This window comes from Ahaetulla prasina, chromosome 1, assembly GCF_028640845.1.
Source record: "Ahaetulla prasina isolate Xishuangbanna chromosome 1, ASM2864084v1, whole genome shotgun sequence".
NCBI classification, from domain to species: domain Eukaryota; kingdom Metazoa; phylum Chordata; class Lepidosauria; order Squamata; family Colubridae; genus Ahaetulla; species Ahaetulla prasina.
The window spans coordinates 24023624-24042001 of record NC_080539.1 but is presented as its reverse complement, the minus strand read 5'-3'; the positions used below and the strand labels follow the sequence as shown (position 1 = coordinate 24042001).

General features: G+C 40.5%; 1 protein-coding gene across 2 annotated transcripts; it reads left to right on the top strand.

The window, feature by feature from the left end:
* The first annotated feature begins 302 nt into the window (after positions 1 to 302).
* On the top strand, positions 303 to 16127 carry MDH2 (malate dehydrogenase 2). 2 transcript variants are annotated; one of them, XM_058164428.1, is made up of 9 exons: positions 303 to 475; positions 2693 to 2861; positions 3976 to 4059; positions 5373 to 5482; positions 6163 to 6288; positions 8587 to 8664; positions 11202 to 11301; positions 14228 to 14379; positions 15802 to 16127. In XM_058164428.1, the coding sequence occupies exons 1-9, from the start codon at positions 410 to 412 to the stop codon at positions 15931 to 15933; spliced, it is 1017 nt and encodes a 338-aa protein (XP_058020411.1). In that variant the 5' UTR covers positions 303 to 409; the 3' UTR covers positions 15934 to 16127. The 2 variants fall into 2 exon arrangements, with proteins under 2 accessions (XP_058020411.1, XP_058020412.1); XM_058164429.1 differs by lacking the exon at positions 303 to 475 and adding an exon at positions 582 to 892.
* Positions 16128 to 18378: the final 2251 nt, after the last annotated feature.

The following is an 18378-nucleotide window of genomic DNA, read 5'->3' as shown; positions in this document are numbered from 1 at the left end:
AGCGGAGAAAAATTCGTTTTCTTTGTTCCACTTATTATTTAAATATTTGTTACGTTTATATCGTCCCCCATCTACGTGACTCTCGGCGGCTTCCCTAACTGAAAGCAGCAAGAATGAAAAAATAAAATAAAAACCCTTTTAAAACCGGATTTCCCCCCCACCCCGCCCACCTGTGGGTTGGATTGGGGAAAAAAAGGCAACAACGGATTTCGCGATGTGACAGGTCTCGCGAGATCGACTGAGATTTTAAAAACACGAGGCAGTCCAGCGCGAGCCGCCAAATTCTCGCGACAGCTGGGGGGGCGTTCTTTGAAGTCTCGCGGTGCCCTCGCTCTGCCTGGAGGTCGTCGAGGGTAAAAAGCATAAAGCCCGCCGAGTCCTTCCCTCTTTTCTGCCGACGTCTCCCGCCATGTTCTCCCGTCTCACACGATCTGCCTGCGCTGGGCTTCGTAGAGGATTCGGCACCACCTCGCAGGTAGCCAGGAGCGTGAGGGGAATGCGGAGCCAGACGGTGGGCTAGACTCATTCTTTCCGCTGGGACCGGAGGGCGGCCTGGTTTAAAGGGATCGCGGGGCTAGACGTGCCCCACAGGGCAGCCCCAGCAATCTACTCCCTTGGTGCCGTTCTCGATTTAGGCCTTCGGATTGATTGGCTGGGACCTTTTTCCATTTAGAAGAGTCTACAACAAGATTGTCTTGCCTGATGTTTCCTAATGCTGAAGTTAAAGAAATTAACTTGCTCTGCAGTTTCCCAGCTGAGTGATGCCTCCCGCCTTTGGCTTGCAGTTATTGTTGAATATATTCCTTGCATTTTCTGTCTGCTTGCTTAATAGATGTGATATACTGTATAAGGAACAAGGAAGCAAGAATATACTGTACAAATACTATGTCTGGTAAATGGATAACTGACTATTTTTAAACCTCTATTCCTCGTTTTTAGATGTAACTTTATGAATTAGTATAAAGCCTTTGAGGAAACTTGGATAAAATATTTGAATAAAGATTTAGCTTTATTATTTCCCAATTGTTGGAAAGGATGCCCAGAAAGGATCACAAATAAGTAGATTTGGTTTAAGTCTTAATACTTGGTATGGTTAGGTTAATGAATGCCTTTTATTTTCTTCATGTTACTGAACTCCCCATATCTTAAAATCTTTGTAAGATTTAATATACCTGTTTAGGGATTTGAAACTAGTTTTTCATGGGGAGGTGAATAAAATTTTAAGTACTGAAACTTTAAAGCCAGATATGAGGTCACTGCAGGCAGAATATCGCAGTTATCTTGGAAATCTCTCTACCTTTAGTTCGTTACATTAACCCATTGCAACACAAGGTTGTGTTCACATTTGCAATTGTAACAGAAATGCATTATCAGCAGTGTACCATTAAAAACTCAAATGTCAATATCTGAACTTTCTTCCTTGATCACAGGATGGAAATCTCCTGTTTCAACATATTTCTCATGATTTCTGATACATTCTTGCAGTTGTGCAGATGACAACCCACTCTTTTTTATTAGCCTGATACAGAATTGTATCATTATAGGTTATGGTTTTTGGAAATTCTTAGAACAGCAGCTTAGAGAAAGCCATTTTAACAGACTAACAAGAGTCAGAAGGGACTTTGGAGGTTTTTCTAGTCCAATCCCCTGCTCTGACAGGAAACACTATACTATAACATTTCAGATAAATGGTTGTCCAATCTTTTCTTAAAAACTTCCAGTCTTGGAGCATTCTGGAGGCAAGTTGTTCCACTGATTAGTTCTGTCAGGAAATTTCTTCTTAGTTCTAGGTTGCTTCTCCCCTTGATTTTAAATGTAGATAAAGATTTGTTGCTCAATTCCAACAAGCATTTAGACTTTTTCTTAAAAATGCTGATGTTCTCTTGTTTGTGCTTGGATTTATATAAATTAATATTACCACATGATATTGCTTCAGAAAACAATCTATTTCTACATTTAGGCGATCACAAACAGTGTTAAGCATTTAATTTTTCATTCCTAATTCAATATAGACAAGATGAATATGGACATAAAATATTTTTTTTGAAGGTGAAGACACTGAGATACTTTATATTTTATCCCCCAAATAACTATTTTTTCAATACTTGAGAGGTGGGAGCTGAGGCAATAAGCTGACTTTGGTCAGACCAGCTGCTTCTTAGTGCATACAGGAAGGCAGAATTAAGGTAATGAACAGATTTTGACTAGACGCTCAGAGGATACAAGCACTACTAATAATCTGGCCAGATTAGAGCCAGTTCTATGCTGTCTCTCTGCTTTGTTCAGCAATCAGCTGGTCACAGCTTGCCTCAACCTTGCCTCTCCTTGTTGATGAAGGCAAACGGATGGGACTTTGGAGAGCAAATTCAGGCTAGTTAAAGTGGGGAGATGTAGCAGACCCATGGCGTAGATGTCTACCCACAGTGGAAAACCACTATGCTATATGCTGCTCTGCTTGAGTTACCAATTCTGTGCCTAGAGCTGCAGCCAGAGATTTTTACTATTACCATATCTCACTTTGTCTTTTGAGATTTGATATCTAATCAGTTAAAATGTTAAAACACTTTACCATCCTTCCAAAGCTGAGGATATAAGGGATAATGATATAAAAAAAAATGGAGAAGCTTCTAATAAACAATTCTAGGATGCACACTTGGATCTCTGTGTTTCTTTCTTTTTTTTCTCTATTCAGAATCATGCTAAAGTGGCCGTACTTGGTGCTTCTGGTGGAATTGGCCAGCCTCTTTCCCTCTTGTTGAAGAACAGCCCCTTAGTCAGTCAACTCAATCTCTATGATATCGCACACACGCCTGGTGTTGCAGCTGACCTCAGCCACATCGAAACAAGAGCTGAAGTGAAAGGTAAGAGATATCTGCTCACTTCAGATATTTTACTTTATTTTTACAATATCCTTGTGCGCCACTAATTCAGGGAACCTATTAAATGGGTACTGTTGCGATAGTAAAAGCTACAATTGATAGATTTTAATCCCAGAACTAGTTATGGATGGCAGTAGTCAGAATCTCAAGCATGGATTGGCTAGTTTCTTCAGTTTGCCTGATTTTAAAAGTTTCCAAAGGCAATCAGATCATATATGCTTTTAAAACAATATATCCTTCTTGGTCACCCATGGGCAGTGAGGAAAAGAGATTGATCCTGGCATGCAACCACTGACAGGAAAAAGGTTCCTCATCTGTTAATCTAAAATGAGCTTCCCCTGTATCCTACAATTCAGGATAAAATATCTGATCTTTCACGAAAACTGCAGCTTAGATTATCTTTATTGGATCTTAAGTCCTATTAAATTTGGTTCTGAACAAGCACAAATTGATCAGAATCCAGGTTTCTAAAGCAGTTGAAGTCCAGGAAAATTTTTTGTCTTTAATTGTGTGAAAACTAAGACCAGGCTATATAAAAATATATATTTATATATATATATAAATATATATATATATTAATGACCTTATTTGGTTCTAAAGCTAAATTTATGGTTTATATTACAAGAATGAGATGTTTCATGCATTTGAGGCATTTCCATGACCTCAATAAATTGAAATCTTTTTACTTTGTTTTATCTATGACTTCTGTTTATCATAGAATCTGTTTTATTGGTGCAATCTGAACCTGTCATGTCCAGTTTGGAATTTTATTTATATCTCTTGGATATGAATCAATTTAGGTTTATGCTTGCTTTACATGTGTACTCCTTATGTCTTTTACTGGTTTATCTCCTGTTCCATAAAAATCCTAATCTGGCTATATTTGTGTTCTGCAAGCAATAGGTGATTGTAATACCATTGAAACTAATTAGGAAAATCAGTTTTAAAATGTCCAGATTCTTAGAGATTGATAGAAAATTTTGTATTCCAGGTACAAATCTTTCTAAACAAAACAATTATTCACTATATTAATGTTTTCAGTGAATTCCCAGCCAACAGAATGTTGTAAATATGGTTGCTCATTTCATTGCTTTAGGTTTCCTAGGACCGGAGCAGTTGCCAGATTGCCTAAAGGGCAGTGAAGTTGTAGTAATCCCAGCTGGAGTCCCTAGAAAGCCTGGTAAGTTGTAGTCTGAGAGGTTGCAAAGAGATCCAGGTCACATGGAGTCACTGCAAAGAGCATCTAGCCATAATGGATGTTAAGATTTGCCCATATTCTGCAAAATAGGAAAAAAAGAGCTTGTATCTATTTATGCTGCAGTGTTCCTTGTATGCTGTTTTTGGGCTGTTGTGTATCTGTTATAAAAGTATTTGGTGAAATTAGAGTAAATCTTAATATGTGCTGCCCTATAAATTAAAACTTGCAGTATTTTGTCAATTCCTTCCTTATTCTTCAAAACACTACTTTACTTAACCCATTTGGAAGATTTCCCCTCTTCTATCTTGTAGAAGATTTCTCATTTTGTTCCTTTGTCCAACTCCTGGCACTAAATTATTTCCTGTGAATTCTTAGTGCTTCCCATCTCTACAGAACAGTTCTATAAGGATTATAAACCAGAGTCATTTAAGGAGGCATTAGCCTTAGCTTCCTTGGAATTTTTGTCCGGTAGTGATCGTAGCTCTGTTGCTGTGCTTTTTACTGGTTCCATATGACGCTTGAGAGCATTGTATGTTGGGTCAATTTTTTGCAATGTGAACAGTTTGATCCTTCATGAAATTTTTGATATGAACTTCAAGTCTCCTAAAATACAGTTAACAATTTGCTGCTGTCAAATGGGGCTCTAAGAGGAGCTGTGGGGCTGTTTAACGCCCTGAAAGCCCTCACCCTACCTTTTAACTAATTTTAATACTGATTTTTTAATCATTCTTGTCTATTAAAATTTTATATGCTAGTTTTACGTTTTAATATTTATTTGTACGCCACCCAAAATCCCTCTTTTGTGGGAGATGGGCAATTTCAATATTGATAAATACTAAAAAAGTTTTGATGAGATTTCCAGTCCTTCAAAATCTGGGGAAAAGTCAGTCTTAAAGTCTGAGACATCTTTTTTTAGTCATGAAGGAGATTTTTGACCTTCCACTTGACCTTAGATTTGACACTCATCTGAGCATGGAGAATGTTGGTTTATTCTGCTGTTATAAAGGTATAAATTCTGGCTGCCTCCAAAGGGATATTTGTTAGCAATCTTTTATCAGTCCTGTAAAGTGTTTCTTATCCCTGTGATTCAGATGGCTGCTGGAGACCAGAATATCTTGAAGTATACTCTTGAAATAGAAGTAACAGCTTTTGGGTGGGGGGGGAGTAATTCTAACTGTATGCTGCAGTATATAGGGAGTGGGGGCATTGATAGTAAATTATGTTGACATATCTGTCAAGTATGATCTGGATGGGGTGCAGAATACTGTTAACAGATTCTTTATGCTAATATACAGGGATGACTCGTGATGACCTGTTCAATACAAATGCTACCATTGTTGCTAACTTGGCAGCTGCTTGTGCCCAGCATTGCCCTAAAGCTCTTATCTGTATTATTGCAAATCCGGTAAGTACATTCCAGCCATGTTCTTTGAGAAATATCATGCAAATATGTTGTGGTTGGCTGCAATGGCTTCATATAAGCCACTTAAGGAAAATGTAGAGACATTGTTGCCGTTTTAAGCACATCTCTGTTTTTACTATAACTGGTGGAAACCAAATGGCCTACTGAGCATTAACTGTAGAGTCCCCCAAGAGAGCCATATACATAGATTTTCATCAGCTCCATGTTCATTCAGATTAGAATCACAGACTATCACATTCCCTGCCACAACAGAGAACAGCCGATTACTGAAGTGGCTGTTGAGAGGTAACTGATACTAATAGCAGAACTGTTTATGTAGAACTGTTACTTAGGATATATGCAAGGAATTCCATTTGCATGTGCTGTGCTATTAAAACAGTTGGTGGGGATCTATTTCTTTACATTTTTCTTGTGGTTTCTACTGTAAAGGAAAAGGTGCTGGAATTGGATAAATACGGATATGATTTCACATATTTTATGATTGTTTTATCATCTTACCTTCAAGATAATATTAAATATATAAACTTAAAATTCTGTTTTAAAACATTTTGGGTGAGATCTGCTTCAAGGGAAGTTTAAAATATTAGAAAATTAAAATAAAAGACCCCAAAAAGAATGTAGTATATTTAAAATTGAGGCAATGAACTATTTTCATTTTTCAGGTCAATTCCACCATCCCAATTACTTCCGAGATTTTTAAGAAACATGGTGTATATAATCCTAACACAATTTTTGGTGTTACAACTTTGGACATTGTGAGAGCAAATACATTTGTAGCTGAATTGAAGGTATGTTGGTAGTCAGGATGCAATCAATGGTGTCATTTTCACAGCAAAGCATTTTCCATTGAAATGGTTTCTTCTTTCTATCCTCCTGTCAGCTTCAACAAAATTTATTTTTCCAAGCATGACTGTTACAGTATTCTCTTGCTAAAATAAAATTGAGAAGAGGCATAGACATAGACAAATTCCAGCAACTATACTTTTTCTCCTTTAGAGCTAATTTATCCCTGTGTATATTAGGGCACCAATTTCCTGATTTCCTATAATATGGTAAGGAGGTGGGTCTGCACTGATACTATAATGGAAAAGCTTGCAGCTGGCTGCTTACATAAAGATTCAGGAGACTGTCATCAGTCCGGGAACCAGTTAGTACATTTCTATGTGATTTCCCGGATCTGCTCTGGGGGGAATCAGGAATTATCCAGAGCAGATTAGGAGTACCTCAGTTGTGGGACCATAATAAATTTTCTGTCATTGCTAAGTGGTTTTTTTTTGTATCTTCTAGTTTCTCCCATTGATTGGTTGACCAAACAGGCATGGTCGAGGAATGTGATCATGAATCAGAATTCATTACCATTTTGGCATATTTTTAAAGATATTTTTTAATCCTATATTATTGTTAAAATAAAAAAGGTTGAGAGCATTTCTAAAACTCCTTCCTTCTATTTTCCCTACAACAACCACCCTATGAGGTGTTTGGGGCTGAGAGAGACTGACTGGCCCAAAGTCACCCAGCTGTCTTTCATGACTAAGGAGGGACTAGAACATCACAATCACCTGGTTTCTAGCCTAGTGATTTAACCATTAGACCAATTTGCATATGAACTCAGGCAAAGAATAAACTTCATTCTTTGATCTTGAGGGGTCATTGCTTATGCTCAGAAGTTTGTCCCTGTAGGTTCAATAAGGGACTACATTTTACATGCTAGTAAAACATAAATGCTAGCACTCTCAGCAAGTCAAGGACACTGCTTGTTTATATCCTTAGTGTTCCATGCTGTGAATGGGTGGTAAATACAGTACCAGTGTATGTGGTTTGGTGCAATTTTCCAGCATTCAACACCCTACCCCATAATGAAATAAGTCAGGAATATTTTCAGATAGTGGATGTCATCTAAAATTATTGCTGATGGTCTAATACAAGCTTATTCTTTCAGTTTCAACAGCATTGGTGCTATTCCCTGACTAACAAACTGAAGGAGGCTAATAGTTGTCCCAAAGGTGCTTTTTAAAGAGGCAACTCGATGTTCTGGTTTTTCTTTGAAGACATTTCACTTCTCATCCAAGAGCTGAAGAAGTCCAGTTGCCTCTTGAAAAAGCACCTTTGGGACAACCATGACCTGGATGACTGAGAATCTCCATAGACATTGAGGTTAATAGTTGTTCCTCTGGGCTTTCTGGCATCTTTCTAGCTAAAAAGGCTTAGTGAGCAGTATAAAACTTGTCCTCTCAAAAGCCAAGCTGTGAAAAACTGATTCCTGGCCAACTGCAAACCACATCTGTCTGTCTGTGCAGTATGTCCTCTTGTCACCTTGGCATTAGGCTTGCTAGGATCATAAATAGGCTTCCCATGACATGCTTCTGATTTACTCCTTTTGGTTTGGCTGCATGACAATCATTTCCAGAATTAGTCTGCATTATTAGTCTGCTGTCAGGACGTAAAGAAGAAACAGCCAAAGAATCTCTGTTCTCTCACCACATTTGGACCAACCACATTGGTAAACTGTTGCAGAGATGCCCAGCTACGAATCAGCAGTTCATCTCTCTTGGTATTACATGGCTAGAATACCTCTAAAATATCCTAAGCAGTTTGCAAATGTGTGCTTCTTCCTGTTGCAAATAATAGTCAACGGGACTAAAAATGTTAGCTATTTTTGTTTAATTTGGGAATATTAAAGTGTACAGTGAAAAAAAGTCTTAAAGTTTCCATTTTACCATTAAGCCTCCTGGCTTAAGTGAAGTGCATCTCTCAGCATGACATGCAAAGCCCTGGTATGGCCCTTGAGGTAACAAGCTGTATGTTTTTAAATTGAGGGGGGGAAATCCAGGTCAGAACACAGTTGGAACTGAGAACCTAAACAGTGTAAGTGTTTGAATTCCAATTTCTCTTTACAAGAAAAGTAAAAAGAAAATTTATAAACTATATATCCTATTCTTACATTTTACATTTTCCAATTTTTTCTGTTTTGTGAGGAGTGGGAGGTTATATTGTTGAATTATGCACATTGTAATCTTACCTGTGATCCACCCAGCTTGGGGCAGAGCTGAGTTCCAAATATATCTTGAAAGTTGCCGTTTCCACAGGGCTTGGATCCAGCTCGTGTCAATGTTCCTGTGATCGGTGGCCATGCAGGGAAGACCATCATCCCCCTAATTTCACAGGTGTGTGGTATAATTACATTTCTCTGAGTAGCCCTGGCTGATAAGGGAGCATTCAAAATTCACATCACTATGTAGAACCTGCAGGACCCATGAAAGAATTTTGAATTTAGGAAGAGGCTGGTCTCTGCTTTCAACCACTTGTCAAATGCAGGTCTGTGTTCAAACATATGAAAATAGCCTAATTTTGAGGTTTGAAATATAATTATATCTTTCAACTCTGGGCCAGCCAACTGAAGCTGGCAAGGTTCTTTCCCAGTGCCTGGAAGCTGTGTGGGGTTGGACAGGGAGGAACCATCTCTGGATTAGTCTTACCAATATTGAGTGGCTGTGATTGTTTGGACCGTCCTGTCCTATTATGGCAAATTATCGTTCTGTCTCCAACCTTCGCTTTGTGGTGAAGGTTGTTGAGAGTGTGGTGGCATGTCAGCTTCCTCGGTATCTGGACCTGTTCCAGTCCGGTTTCAGGCCTGGGTACAGCACGGAGACGACTTTGGTCACGTTGGTGGATGATCTCTGTCCTGGTCCTGTTAGATCTCTCAGTGGCTTTTGATACCGTTGACCATGGTATCCTGCTGCGGCGGTTGTGGGGTTTGGGAGTGGGGGGCACCGTTTTTCGGTGGTTCTCCTCCTATCTCTCCAACCGATTGCAGACGGTGTTGGCAGGGGGGCAGAGATCGACCTCTAGGCACCTCATTTGTGGGGTGTCAGAGGGGTTGGTTCTGTCGCCTCTCCTGTTCAACATCTATATGAAGCTGCTGGGTGAGATTATCCGTGGTTTTGGGGTGGAATACCTTCTATATGCTGATGACACTCAGCTGTATATTTCCACCCCTAACCACCCCAATGAAGCCGTCGACGTGATGTCCCAGTGTCTGGAAGCCGTGCGGGTCTGGATGGGGAAGAACAAGCTTCAGCTCAACCCATCCAAGACAGAGTGGCTGTGGATGCCGGCATCCCGGTACAGCCAGCTTACACCATTGCTGACTGTTGGGGGCGAATCATTGGCCCTCCGGGGGAGGGTTCGTAACTTAGGCGTTCTCCTGGACGATCGGCTGTCCTTAGAAGAACATTTGACGGCCGTCGCCAGGGGAGCTTTTTATCAGGTCCGTCTGATTCACCAGTTGCGTCCCTTTCTCGACCGGGATTCCCTTCGCACGGTCACTCATGCCCTTGTCACTTCCCGCCTGGACTACTGCAATGCTCTCTACATGGGGCTCCCCTTGAAGAGCACCAGGAGGTTCCAACTGGTCCAGAATGCGGCTGCGCGGGTAATAGAAGGGGCACCGCGATGCTCCCATATAACACCGCTCCTGCGCAGCCTGCACTGGTTGCCGGTGGTCTTCCGGGTGCAATTCAAGGTACTGGTCATCACCTTTAAAGCGCTCCATGGCACAGGACCGGGTTACCTTCGGGACCGCCTACTGCCGCCTATAGCCTCCCATCGACCTGTGCGCTCCCATAGGGAGGGCCTCCTCAGGGTGCCGTCAGTCAAACAATGTCGACTGGCGGCCCCCAGGGGGAGGGCCTTTTCTGTGGGGGCTCCAGCCCTATGAAACGAGCTGCCTCCGGGGCTGCGTCAACTCCCCGACCTACGGTCTTTTCAACGCGAGCTCAAGACTTTTTTATTCCACCATGCAGGGCTAGCTTGAGGGAATTTTAAGAGGGGTTTTAGGATTGTTTATTTTATTGTTAATTTTAAATTTGGCCAGTTTATAATTAGTTTTTAATATGTTTTTAAGCTTATTTATGTATTAGTTGTTTTTATTTGGCTGTTCACTGTCCCGAGTCCTTCGGGAGAAGGGCGGTATAAAAATCTAAATAAATAAATAAATAAATACTATCCCAGCTTTGAGCTTGAGTGGATTTGCACTTTGCCATTCCAGGAAGATGCACAATTTGGGGGTCCTTCAGGAGTCACAGCTCCTGCTGAATGAGCAGATGGCATCTATGGCTATGAAGGCTCAGATGATGTGCCAGTTGCACCCATTCCTAGATCAGAGGCCCCTTCAGTCACTTGCCCTGATGGCTGGACTACTCCTTTGTGCCCTACATGGGGTTGCTCTTGAAGAACCATTGGAAGCTTCAACTGGTCCAGAATGTAACAGTACAGGCAGTCACGAGTACGCCTTCTTATTTTAAAGGACGACTACTCTCTTTTGGAAAGCTAACTGCTGAACCCCTTCCTCAGGTTTCCCCACCATTGATCAGCCCCCAGGTTGTTTTCATTTAGAACGAATCTGTCAGCTGCTTTATTCTGGAAAGTTTGAGGAGGATAATTGAGAAATGGTAGAGTAGAAAATTTGGGTTCCACATTCCTTTTCCTGACAATCCAGTGCTCTTGGAACACAAATATATGAATGTTGACTTGAAGGCTGGGTCTGCAATATGAGCTAATGCAGATCTGATTCTTGATTGGTGTATCACTAAAGGATAGAGAAAGACGTTTCAGTTTTCCTGTTGAAAGTTCTTGTTCAAAACCCAATAATATAAGTGTATGATAGAGATGAGATAAATCCTGTGTTCTTTTCCTGTTGCAGTGCACACCAAAGGTGGATTTTCCTGAAGCTCAGCTGGTGACCCTCATTGAAAGGATTCAGGAAGCTGGAACTGAAGTTGTCAAAGCAAAAGCAGGCGCAGGTTAGTCTGTGGAATATTTTTCCTCTACCTGGATTGTTTGTAGTACAGGTAAGCTTTTCTGGTATGTAACTGCAAGAAACCACATGAGACCTTAATGAGAAATTGGGAGGTTATATTCCATAACTACAGTCATCTTCTTGCTTGTATCAGCACTTTCCCCATCTTCGTCTCATAAGGGTTGTCTGCACAATGAATTGGTTCCTCATTTGTGATCTCCTGGGTCAGCCTCATCTCAAGGCTCCCCATGGCTTTCTTGTGACCACTTTCTTTAGAGTAATTGTTTGGCTGATAATGGAAGGAGTTTACCCAATAGCTCATATTTCCGGGCCTGGGGATTTGAGTATGTTTGTAAGCCCCAGTAATGGTTGTACCACAGTACCCTGGCTGCATTTTTCCATGTGTATGTTTAGTGTTTTATATTTTGATGTTATTGGGGAAAGTGGGGAAAGTCCTGTTGTCTCTATAGAGGGAAGCCTCACTGACCTGATCCATTAAAATCTGAGCAAATGTACTCTACAATTTAATCTTTAAAAACTTAATGCATGCACAAAATACCATATTTTGTTTCTTTGCCAAGTAAGCAAAGCCACTACAGATGGTCCTTGACTTATAACCAATTGCTTAGTAGCCATTTGAAGTTACAATGAACCCTCACCCTCCAAAAAAACTACTTATGACCTGGTTTTGAAGTTCTGATGGTTGCCCACACTCATGAAACCAAATTACATTTGGGGTGCTTGGCAAGTGGCCTGCATTTATACTCTGCAGTATCCCAAAGTCACACGATCATGATTTATGACATTTTTGGGGCAAACCAGCAATTATTTCCAGTTTCTAGCAAAAACTGTCCCATAGTAAAATATGGGTTTGCTTAAAAAACATTGCAAAAAAAAAATGTAAAATTTGACTGGTCATATAATGACCCGCTTTATGACCGGCACATTTTACAAGTATAATGGCCAGACTCAATTACAGTTGTAAGTCAAGGACTACCTACACGTATATACATCAAATCATATGTACATACATAACAAGATCCCTGCTTAACAGTTGAAACTATGGAACACAAGGGCAACTTGCATCCCTAAGTGAGGCTTATTTCTTGCTGCAATTGGATCCTGCCTTGAATTTCCATTGCCTACCCACCCAGGCATACACAGTGGTGGTCATTAGCAATTGATCATTTCAGTATAAAAAACAGTACTGTTTTTAACTACTGCTTTGGTTGGATTAAGCTTTCATGTCCTTGATTTCTTAGGGCTTGCTAATCAGATTTTTCCTGTTCTGCCACAACTCTTGGGGAGGCTGACAAAAGCTCTCTGCTTATAATGGGGGCAAAGGCGTACTTCTCTGTATTTTTCCAGATTTCAGGGCAGCTGACATCAGACCCAAGTTCCAATCTTGAGAGATAGTAGAGAAACAGGTTCCCTGCTGCTATTTTTCAGGATAATTGGAAACCGCTGTCTTTGGAAAGCGGTGTCTGACTAGCTGTCAAGGTTCCAGAAAAACCTCTTCTGCATAAAAAAAACTCAGAAGCCACTGTCCTTCAGAGTTCTTTACTAGCATAAGGAAACTGGCACACGATGAGTGAAATTCCAAAACTGAACTTCCGGATTCTTTTCCCAGTTATACAAACCCCAAGAGTCCCACCCCCCTAACCCCTTTGCTGGTCACATGGTCCCACGTTCTCCCAGTTCATTCGAATATCTTCCCGCCACTCCTCCTGCAGATGTGAACACCATCCGGCCTTGACCGCTTGAAGAATGTTACCATACCCCTCAACCCCCCTTCTTCCCCTCAGGGGAAAAATGTGGTAGCGTCTGGAACCCTAAGGCCTAGTATGGTTTCCAGGCCTAGTATGGTTTCCTGCTCCCTTTTGTGAAGTGTCTAATGTAGGGGTGTCAAACTTGATTTCATTGAGGGCGCATCAGTGTTGTGTTTGACCTCCTGGGGCCGGGGTGGGTGTGGCCATAGTAGGTGTGGCTAGCATGACATCACTTGTGTTGGGGGGTGCCTGTGGCAGCTTGAGTGCTCTGCCAGCAAAAATGGGCTCCCAAGCGATGGCCTCCTGCAACCCTCTGCCAGCAAAAATGGAGCTCAGGGGCCCCCTCCCAAACTCAATTTTTACTGGCAGAGGCACCACGGGCCAGTCCTTCAGTATTTCCAGGGCAATTCCATGGGCCAGATCCGGTTCCCAGTTCTTGAGTTTGACACCCCTGGTCTAATGTGTACCACACTACAGAGTCAGTCTCTGCCTTTAGGTTTATAAGCTAAACATAGTAGAAAAGAAATGGGAAAGGAAAATACAGAATAACAAAGTTGGAAGGGAGCTTGGAGATCTTCTAGTCCAGCCCCCTGCTCAAGCAGGAGACCCTATATAATTCTGGACAAATGGCTGTCCAATCTTTTCTTAAATACCTCTAGTGTTGGAGCACCCACAACTTGGAGGCATGCTGCTCCACTGATTAATTGTTCTCAATATATGAGATCTTATTACTCAGTCTTTATTTGAAACTGTTTAGGAAAGGATGGAGCCAAAAAGTTATCATTCAGCCAAGGCAAATGGCAAGGCAGACAAATACAATCTTGTTAGCCAATCCTCTCTACCAAAAAAACCTTTCAACAACAAAAAAGAAAGCAAAAAACAATTCACAGTGTTGAAATCTCAAGTACCGTAGTTCTCTAGGATGGATCAACTTTATTGTCTCCATAATATAGATGGACAACTGAGACAAGTGGAACAGGCTAATAGGTGTCATCATTTACTATTGTATGGGCTACATTGATTCTTAGGCAAACTAATGAGAGCATTATACCTAATATACCTAAATGTATTTCAGTGATTTAAATGAAATGATTATTTGATTTATATTGGGAAAATTATGGGAAACTCCACAGAAGGAATCCTCCTCTTTTATTCCAACAGGATCAGCTACTTTGTCCATGGCCTATGCTGGTGCCCGGTTTGTCTTCTCAGTCCTGGATGCTGTGAATGGAAAAGAAGGTGTCATTGAATGTGCTTTCGTCCGATCGGAGGAAACAGAATGTCCTTACTTTTCAACACCTCTGCTACTTGGGGTACATAATCTGGGCAGCTCTTAATTTAATTTTCATTATGTATGATTGTCTTGTAGTGATGTAATTGTTAACCATTTTACATTTTAGGGGGAAAAAATCTCCCAGTGGTACATAATTAATGAAAGCAATCTTATCTATAAATCAGCATTCAAATAAATAGCAGAGCAGCAAGACAGCAAACTATAGTAACATTAATCAAAAAATAGAATATGCCAGACCTTTTTAAATAGGTAACATTAAATAACATGGAGAACATGCCTGTTCCTATTCAATAGGAATATATTTTCACAGTATAGGCTGCTGTGGAGATGTCCTTGCCTGGTATTTGTTATTTGCTTTTGTTTTAAAAGGCACCCTAAAAGTGTTTATTTCATTTCTGCCCTGCTTTTGTGCTCTGCAGAGTACTCAGGATCTTAGCAAGAATACATTAAAATTGATACTAAAGCAAATGAACTGTTAAAAGCCTGTCAAAAAAGAGAAATACAGAGAGTTGGATTTCCAACAGTTCCAAGGTGATGAATTTGATAACCTGAGATCAGTGTAGGAGGAAGCCTTCCTGTGTGGCAGGAAGATGAGCTTCTGACCATGTTGGGTCTTGTACAAATTTGAACAGGATTTAACAGGAGAGATGATCCCTTAGATCTTTGGGTTTCAACTAGTATGTAAACTATTGGTGGGACCTAGGGGTTGTAATTGATAAACAGCCATTAGAATCCCAGTCTGTAAGCTTACATGTACTAATGATGGCTGTAATATCCTTGAAAAAAGTGGACTTTTTGTTTCTGCTGGAGTAGACTCCAGTTCTTTGACTGTGACTGATGGGATTTAAGATATCAAGCCCTAAGACTAAGGTTCTTGTAACAATGGCCAGTAACAAATGATCTTGATAATGTGTGAGGTGATGACCTTAAAAGTAGGTCCCTTGATTTGCAGAGGTAGTTTTCTGTCAATCAGGCCCTTGGCTAATCAAGTTTCCAAAGTCCATGTTAGTACTTATTAAATTGAAACCAGCCCTCTAATCGGTAGCCTATGTAGGGTAAATACATGATGAGTTGGAGCTACAATAGCTCCGAGGCAGTTATTCAGTGGACAAATGCACACAGTGGCTCTTGATAGTGTAAGAATCTAGTCAAATAATAGTAATAGTGGGACAAGTCAGGCCAGAGTATTAGTTAACAGCAGTTCATTTGTAGGCTATTAGTCTACATCATTGACAGAAGTTTTTATCAAGAGCCTTCTCTTCAATATGGCTCAGCTAATTTGACCTATTTTGAAACTTGGAAATAGCCTGTGTGTTTTCTGGCTCCCATGTGTCTATCTTATGCTTTAAAGGAGTTAATGATTTTCCAGTGAAACGTTGTGCTTGCTGTTAATGTCTTACTACAGTGTGCTAATTTTCAATCTTCCTTTCCCTGCTCTCAGAAAAACGGTATTGAGAAAAACTTGGGTATCGGCAAGATCACTCCTTTTGAAGAGAAGATGGTAGCCGGGGCCATTGCAGAGCTGAAAGCTTCCATCAAGAAAGGTGAAGATTTTGCCAAGAGCATGAAGTGAAGCATCAATGACGAAAGAGAACTGCTGTCCCCTTAATTTATTTAAGGTGCATCATGTCACTTTAAAGGCTTCTGGAGGCGAAAGTAATAATTTTTGCCCAAAGGCCCAATATTGACTTGCCCTCTAATCTATCAATTGGAATTCTGTTCTTCAATTAAAAAAAACTTATTTTTTTCCAGGGTATTCCCTGAGTATTTTGTGTTTTGGTCATAATTTGTGTGTATGTCTCTGAATTATGGTTAACCTGAACTGCTTTGGCAGAGATTGGAAGGAAGGGACTCATAGACAGATGAACATTCAGATAAAATTAGCTAACGCATGTCGTGCTGTTTCTGTTTTGTGAGTCACAAAATCATGTCTGACCCATCATCACCCCATGGACAATATTCCTCCAGGCCTTCCTGTCCTCTACCATTCCCCGGAGTCCATTTAAGCTCACGCCTACTGCTTCAGTGACTCCATTCAGCCACCTCATTCTCTGTTGTCCCGTTCTTCTTTTGCCCTCAATCTTTCCCAGCATTAGGCTTTTCTTCAGTGAGTCCTTCCTTCTCATTAGATGGCCAAAGTATTTGAGTTTCATCTTCAGGATCTGACCTAAAGAGCTGTGAGAGTTGATCTCCTCTAGGACTGACCAGTTTGATTGCCTTGCAGTCCAAGGGACTCGCAGGAGTCTTCTCCAGCACCTGGTGCTGTTTCCAGGCAGTTATAATTCCAGGTTATAGGAAAATGAGCTATATTTTTAAAATGCTCATGTGGCCATAAGGAAACATGTCATAAAGTTGAGAATGAATACAGGTAGTTGAGGACCCGGTGAAGCATATCATTACTCTCAGCTACTTATAATCAATCTGTACTGGCATCCTAACACCCGTATCTTGGGGAAAATCCATGCTTACAATCCTGAATTTCCTACTGAAATGTTCCTACTGAAGCAACATTTTTAAAAATAATTTACTCTTGTGCAGGAGTTAGGAAAGCTCATGGTTAGTCAAGCTCTCTGGCTCTCGACATGCAAATTGATTAGTGTCCAACCTAGGCAACTTTAAGATTTGTGGACTTCAACTCCCAGAATTCCCTAGCCAGCCATGCACCGGATCGATTAAATGGAAAGTATATAAACCACTCAGAGTCACTTATGAGTTAGTTGGGTATATGAATTTGTTTAATAAATTAATATCATTGGAGAAGAATTTGAAAGCTAAGATGCAGTGCCAAATTGCAAACAACAATCATCTTTCTTTGATTGTTGGCAGGCTTGCAGCAATTTTCATTTCCTTAAAAACTGGGCAGCTGTTTCCAGAAATTCTTCCTCTTCAGGTTCTGATTCATTCTCCACTTCCTCAGATTAATTTTTCCCCAGGATTGGATCTCCTTGAAGCCTGTCTCTGGGCTTAATTCAAGGGAACTCCATTTAGAAATGACATCAATGCAGGTCCTATGACGGTCCCACAGATTCCTTGGCTTTGTTTACATTCTACTGAGCATCCTCTCAGTAATGTATTAAGGTTTGAGGAAATGGTAAAAGTTCAGAGAGAGAGAGAGAGGGAGAAAATAGTGACTTTCTCAGCAAATGTAAATGATTACATTGCACATTTACCAGAAAAGGGGGATTCTGCTTAATGTAACATTGCTACCATTGCCACAAATAAACATACCTCAACCTACTTATATCTTCATATTTCAGTGTTTATAGAAACAATATGTCATATTGCTTAAACCAGGCCTTCAAGTGCCCTTATGCAGGCATCATTCCAACAAGGGATGGATATTTTTCACAACTTCAAGTAAGATCTCTGCAACCTGAAAGCACTCGATTATGCTACTTAATAACTTGTTGGGTGACCTACCTCAGCCTTCACCTGTAATTTGGAAGGGGTGATATTTTTCTATCTTGCAGCTGAGTCGTAATTCTCTAGCCTGCCTTTCTTAGCTGCCCCTTTGGTTTAGTAGATCAAAGCATTGATGTTGCAATTCTGGGGAACTTTTGCCCTGAGAAATAAATCATAATGGTACTATCAAAGGCTACACTGATAATCCGCATTCATTCCCCCCCCCCCGTCAAATTCCAAAAGGTAAGTATAAAAACCCCTAAAGCAATTCAGTTATTGTGATTATAGTTGAATAAGGTTTGTAATACTTAACAAGTTCAGTATATATGATATTGAAGATGGCTGAAAGGGACAATTTCCAAGGTTCAGACACTGAGCTAGAGGGCTGAGTAATGTATACACACTGATAGTTCAAATTCCACATATACAAAATAGATAAATAGGTTTTGTTTAAAGAAGCAGATATAAGTGTCGTTTAACTTCCCCAGTGAGGGGGAGAAATGAATAATTTACAATATTTTGTCACTATCTACTTAAGTGTGTGATATTGACACAATTGCAAGCAACAGCTTTAGAATACGTTTGCATCCGTAAGGATTTGAACATTTTTGTTTAA

Excerpts from the sequence above, each read along its gene's own strand:
- MDH2 (XM_058164428.1), top strand. The coding sequence starts at position 410 with ATGTTCTCCCGTCTCACACGATCTGCCTGCGCTGGGCTTCGTAGAGGA. Across the intron at positions 6,289-8,586 it reads CATTTGTAGCTGAATTGAAG|GGCTTGGATCCAGCTCGTGT; the intron begins GTATGTTGGTAG and ends CCGTTTCCACAG. Across the intron at positions 14,380-15,801 it reads CAACACCTCTGCTACTTGGG|AAAAACGGTATTGAGAAAAA; the intron begins GTACATAATCTG and ends CCCTGCTCTCAG.